This window comes from Haplochromis burtoni, unplaced genomic scaffold (genome assembly GCF_018398535.1).
Source record: "Haplochromis burtoni strain Fernald_Lab_line unplaced genomic scaffold, NCSU_Asbu1 Contig_21, whole genome shotgun sequence".
Taxonomy (NCBI): domain Eukaryota; kingdom Metazoa; phylum Chordata; class Actinopteri; order Cichliformes; family Cichlidae; genus Haplochromis; species Haplochromis burtoni.
This window is the reverse complement of record NW_024582382.1, coordinates 3,877,027-3,882,933: the sequence shown is the minus strand read 5'-3', so window position 1 is coordinate 3,882,933 and position 5,907 is coordinate 3,877,027. Positions and strand designations below refer to the sequence as shown.

Below are 5,907 nucleotides of genomic sequence, written 5' to 3'. Positions count from 1 at the left end.
TTTTTTTTAATTACCTGTGGGACAGTCTGACCTTTGGTCACCATCTCATTGCCAACCTTGACTCTTGGGTAGCACAAAGCTTTCAGCATATCAGCCGAGTTCAGGCCCAATAGGTACGCAATCTTGTCAGCCACTGTTGGATTAAAACAAATCATTAAAATACCTAATAAATACAAATACTTCAAACATTTCTCCATTATACAAAATCTTCACAATAAAGATCATATTTATTTTGTCAATTACCCTCAGTGCCATCTGGTTCAGCCTGCTCCTCACGCTGCTTTTGCTTAAATTTCATGTTGCCATGATGCATCACAGCACCAGTCAGCTTGTAGATGCTTAACTTCTCTTCAGCAGTAAAGCCCAAGATGTCAATAGCAGTCTGTACGACACAAGAATGAAAGCAACAATTTATTTTATTTTATTTATTTTTAAAAAACACTTCATTTATAGTTAAGTATACAAATCCAAAGACAAATGCGATTTTACATCTGTTGCAATGAACTCCTCCACGTCATTGATGCTCTTCACTGTGATTTCACCCTGACTGACCATTGGGTAGTCATATGGGTTGGTTGTGATCAGAAGAGCCTCTGTAAAATGCAATACCGAAAATCAGTGAGGTATTCTTAGTATATTGTTTGCAATCTTTTCAAACATGAAATGGGAAGCAAAGCCTTCAGCCTTTATATTCAGGAGAAAGACGTGTTTGTTACTTTGAAGATTCTGCTTAAAAATTCTTCTTTAAATTAGCTTATGGTTAAGAATGGATCAGGTCAGAGTAAAACATCCCCTAGTTGTGTACCCCTCTCTGAGCCTGGGTTTGGAGAGTTTTGGTTTTCTTGTTAAAATGCAATTCTTCTATTCCATCATTGCCAAGTGTCGGCTCACAGGCAATTCTCATCATCGGTTGGGGTTTTCTCTTTTATACTACAGGGTTTATACATTACCATATAATATCTGATATTGTGCAAAAATAAACTTGTATTTTAATACTAGAATTAAATAATTAATTAGTTAATATTGATTAATTATAATTAATACACTATATTTTAATAGTACAATTAATAGTCGCTATATACTGGTATACAACACTTAAAAATATTGTTGTTGTTATATGAACTGTCCATATATAGTTGAATTCAATTCAATCAAAGTTAGTTAGTGTCATAAATAATTAAAGTTGTCATACCCAGGAGCTCAGGCTTGTGGCCAGTCATCAGCTGATAGAAGATATGGTAGCTTCTCTCAGCAGACAACTGGAAGGTGACACGGGACTTCTCCAGCAGATCTAAGAACAACAAATTCAGTTGGAGAGTGTAGAGATGTCATGTAGACATAAGGCATGACAGACTAACATTTCATGTCAAGCCTACCATTTTCATAGATTATCAAAAGAGTCATGGGAGTGATTTCAATTCTGTTACTTTACTTATTACATAATTTACTAATTATGTACCCAAGTCTTTTTTTTGATGTACTGCATTGAACTAAATATATAAATATAAAATAAATTGAATTGAGTAGTTAAGAAACATTTCTAGCACAGATAAGTACAATGTAGACTGGTTCAAACTTACATGTTTCAATATCAGCTGAAGACAGCTTGCCAGTAGTACCGAAGTGAATCCTGATGAATTTACCCTAGAGTGGAAAATCTTTATTAGCATTGTCTTTTCTGAAAGCAAATAGTAAATATCTGACTTACTTTAACTCACTCTTAATTACTTACAAAACGAGAGGAGTTGTCATTCCTCACAGTCTTGGCATTACCATAGGCCTCCAACAGAGGGTTGGCAGCAACAATCTGATCCTCAAGAGAGCCCTGCAAGAATATATTGTGTTTATGTGAGCTGAAGTTTCTATTTTATTTTTCTGTTGCAAGTAGCTTGATACTAAATAAAGAATCTACCTGCATTTTGCCAGGTGTTGGCTCAGCCTTCTTACCACCAAGAGCTGCAATTGTTGCAAAGTACTGGATGACACGTTTGGTGTTGACAGTCTTTCCTGCACCAGATTCTCCGCTGGGGTTTATGGGACACATTGTTAAATTTCAGCTTCAGTATCTTAAAGTTTTGTATAGATTTTACACACAGATTTGTAATATACTCACGTAATCAGGACAGACTGGTTCTCACGATCTAAAATAAAAGCATACAAGGTTCATGAATCCTGCTTTCATCATTTCTTTAATAATTATAAGGTTAATTAATAAAGTGCTAAGAAACTATTTATTTGCAAGGATTAATGACAACTTCAATAAACTGAAATTTAAGGTAATGTCTATAATTTATATTAAAACGTATTAACAGTAAATTGAGCTTACCAGTGAGCATGAACTGATAGGCATTGTCAGAGATGGAGAAGATGTGGGGTGGAGCCTCAATCCTCTTCTTTCCTCTGTATGCTCCTACACATGTAGCATCATATACAGGAAGCCACTTGTAGGGATTGACGACAACGCAGAACAACCCAGAGTAGGTCTGTATCATACACAATAAATATCATTTAAACATTTACAGATCAGCATGATACTTTCCTCTCACACACAGCAAACATAGGAAAGTGAAAACTTACGTAGATCATCCATGATGCATAACGCTCTTTGAGGTTAAACAACACAGATGGCTCATTAAGGTGGGTCATCATGGCCATATCCTCCATCTTATCAAACTTTGGAGGGTTTCTAGGGTAGATTTCATCTTCCTTTACAGTGACCGTCTGAATAGAAAATGTAAATCAGCCTCAACTTTTACAATTACACAGTGCATATTACAGTTTTTGCTCGTTGCTTGAACACTATAAACCCATGCTTAGACTAAAGTAACACAACTTGAAGCTTTTGTTACCATACCTCAAACACATGTACCCATACCTTAAACAAAAGTGCTGCTTTGCACTCTGGTTGCAATTATGCAACACACTTACTCCTTTATGCAACACACATGGTCCTGCATACTACACTCTATTTCATACATAAGACACTTCGTTCAAAAATGAAATTTCAGGGTGCCATTTGGAAAACACATGTATCCAAAATACAAAACACATCGGGTAATTGCAACCACTCAAATATACACCTGAAGGCACTTACTTGCAAAACTGAACACCAATTAGCCAACCACAAAAAGCCCTCAGTTTAGCCATTTCAAGAACTTTGCAAGCATGGATGGAGGGAGAGCAAGAGGAAGAGGAGGAGGAGGTCAAAGAGGCCATGCACGGACCCATATTTCTGATGATATAAGAGCAACTTTGGTGGACCATGTCATCAACCACGGCCTGACTATGAGGGAAGCTGGGCAGAGAGTCCACCCACATCTAAGCCGCTTCACAGTGGCATCTGTAATAAGAAAATTCCGACTAGAAAACAGGTCTGTCTTCATCTCACTGCCTTCTACTCTACTCAGATGGTTTTTATAGTACTGTTCTACAGTTACCATATCAAGTGTACAGGGTATTGCAGGGTGCTAATGCTCCTTTTGCAGCCAAAGTGGTAGTTTCTGTGAAACATACCATGATTACTTATATTGAAGTACAGTGTTGTACAGTGGATGATACAGTATATACAGTAAAGTACTGTAAGAAAAATAAGCAAACCGATGACAATATGTGGTTGTATTTCTCTAGAATGACTCGAAGACCTTCTGGGGGAGGACGCCAACGCCTGTTCACACAACGGCAGGAACTTGCCGTTGTGGACCTAGTGAGGGCAGACAATGCCATCCGTCTCCACCAGCTACGAAAGCAAATACTTGCAGACAGGCAAGTGTTCAACAACATAAACCATGTGAGCATCACCACCATCAGACGCATCTTGGGAAAACACAGCATCACCATGAAGCAGCTCTACAGAGTCCCATTTGAGAGGAACAGTGACAGGGTCAAAGGACTTCGAGCTGAATATGTACCATATCAGTACCACATGAATACATTCTGAGAGCTACACAGGTACCCGTGTGATGGGGTGAGGGTTCTGTATGTGTAGCACTGTAGTACAGTAATATGTTCTCTTTTTTTTTTTTTACAGAGAATCTTGGCCATGGATGGAGCTGCACAGCCTCATGAATTCATTTTCATTGATGAAGCTGGATTCGACCTGTGCAAAACAAGACGACGGGGTCGTAATGTAATTGGCCAAAGGGCAATTGTGCACGTTCCAGGGCAGCGCGGGGGAAATATCACATTGTGTGCCGCCATAAGCCTTCGAGGGCTTCTGCATCATCATGCAAAACTAGGTCCATACAATAGGCAACATATACTCACATTTCTAGATGCTTACTCACCATTTTTAAACCCTATAGAGGAATTTTTTTCGGCTTGGAGATGGCGTGTATATGACCGCCAACTACATGCCTGCATGCCTCTTCTGCAGGCAATGGAACAGGCCTGCGGCGACATTCAGGTGACAGCAATCCATGGATGGTTTTGACATGGAAGAGGATATTTTCCCCGGTGCCTAGCGGGAGGAGACATTGCTTGCGATGCTGATGAGGTCCTGTGGCCAGACCCCAACAGACGGCGGGATCCATGAGCCCACTTATGCACAATTGTCATGGTTTTTTGTTTACAGTATAGTGTTTTTTCTATTACTGTATTATGGGTTTTTTGTTTTTGTTTTTTATTTTTGCTTTATCTGAATTCATGGTACTGCAATGTACAGTGCTGCAATGTACAATATTGAGTAGGCCTATTTGCTTTTTTGGTTGTTTGCAAATGTGTCTCCTCAAAATATGCCTTCTGAATGAACAATGGAAATCAAAGACTGCAGTGCTTTATATAAAGTAGACTAGTGTGTTCCCCCTGCTCTGTAAGTGTTTGCATATGATGCAAGTATGTGTCATTTTGTCAACAGAGTTACATTTTGACAAAGGAATGTCAGGTTTTGATAGCAGAGTTTAGGTTTTGAGAGTAGAGTTTCAATTTGGTGCAGATGTGAATGGTATATTTCCCAGTGTTGTGTCATGTTTACTTGTGTTTAGGGTTTTGGCACAATGAGCAAAGTTTTGCAAAATGTGTTCAGGCAACGGGCAAAAACTGTAAACACATGAATGAAGTACAAAGATTATTCATCTACCTTTCCTCCGTCTGTCTCAACAGTGGCTTTACCACCCTCCTTCTTGGTAAGTTTGCCCTTGACATACATCTCATCAGGAACAGTCACAAAGAAGGCCGTCTTGGCATCAAATGGAGCAGTCTGGGCTTCAATCCTCTCCCTCTCTGGCTTGCGGAGGTAAATGGCCGCCGCGCCATACTGCTCCATCTCCGCGTCAGTGCTCATGGTGGCACTTTAATCAAGACTGAAAATATGATCGATTGAAAAATAAATCATATGTTTGTTATGCAACCCACAATTAATCTCCATTGTTTTGGTTTTATGGAATTTACCTCAGCTGATGCAAACAGAAATTCCTTGGTATCCTGTGATCCTGTGTATGTCAAGGCACTATAAAATAAGGTTAAAGGTAGATTCATGCACTTTTTATATTGACTTGATTTTGTAAAAGACTTTAAGAATACATTTAAAAACAAAATGTTTACAAAAATGTATCAGTGTGTAAAATAATTTAAGTAACTAATTACTAAAACATATAATCTATTAACTCACAGCAGAGACATGGCAGAGGAAAATGTTGACTCTACTCACCTGCCTTAGAAGCCTTTCAGTTAGAGCAAACACTCAGAGCTGCTGCTTTTATACACATCGGATCTGCTTCCTCAGCATTTGCAGCTCACTAAGTTTGGTCAGGATTCTCTGACACCTTGCTGATAGATATGGTCAAAAATAAGCTAATTATCATGCGTCATTTTCTACACATCAAATTACCATTTTACAGAGGATTTTAATAATAATACGTACAATAATAAATGTATATACATTTAATTTCTTTATTTTATTAAAGAACAAAT

The 5,907-nt window shown here is 38.4% G+C and overlaps 1 protein-coding gene across 1 annotated transcript; it reads right to left on the bottom strand.

Moving 5' to 3' along the window:
• Positions 1-5: 5 nt before the first annotated feature.
• Positions 6-5,669, bottom strand: LOC102292730 (myosin heavy chain, fast skeletal muscle-like; the record flags this gene model as incomplete). Its single annotated transcript, XM_005939944.3, has 13 exons — positions 5,645-5,669; positions 5,386-5,443; positions 5,075-5,297; positions 2,578-2,721; positions 2,327-2,483; positions 2,114-2,141; positions 1,913-2,024; positions 1,733-1,825; positions 1,581-1,644; positions 1,193-1,291; positions 490-593; positions 244-382; positions 6-133 (listed from the first exon to the last, which is right to left on the bottom strand). Coding segments are annotated over exons 3-13 (1,272 nt in total), but the record flags the coding sequence as incomplete, so codon positions are not given.
• Positions 5,670-5,907: the final 238 nt, after the last annotated feature.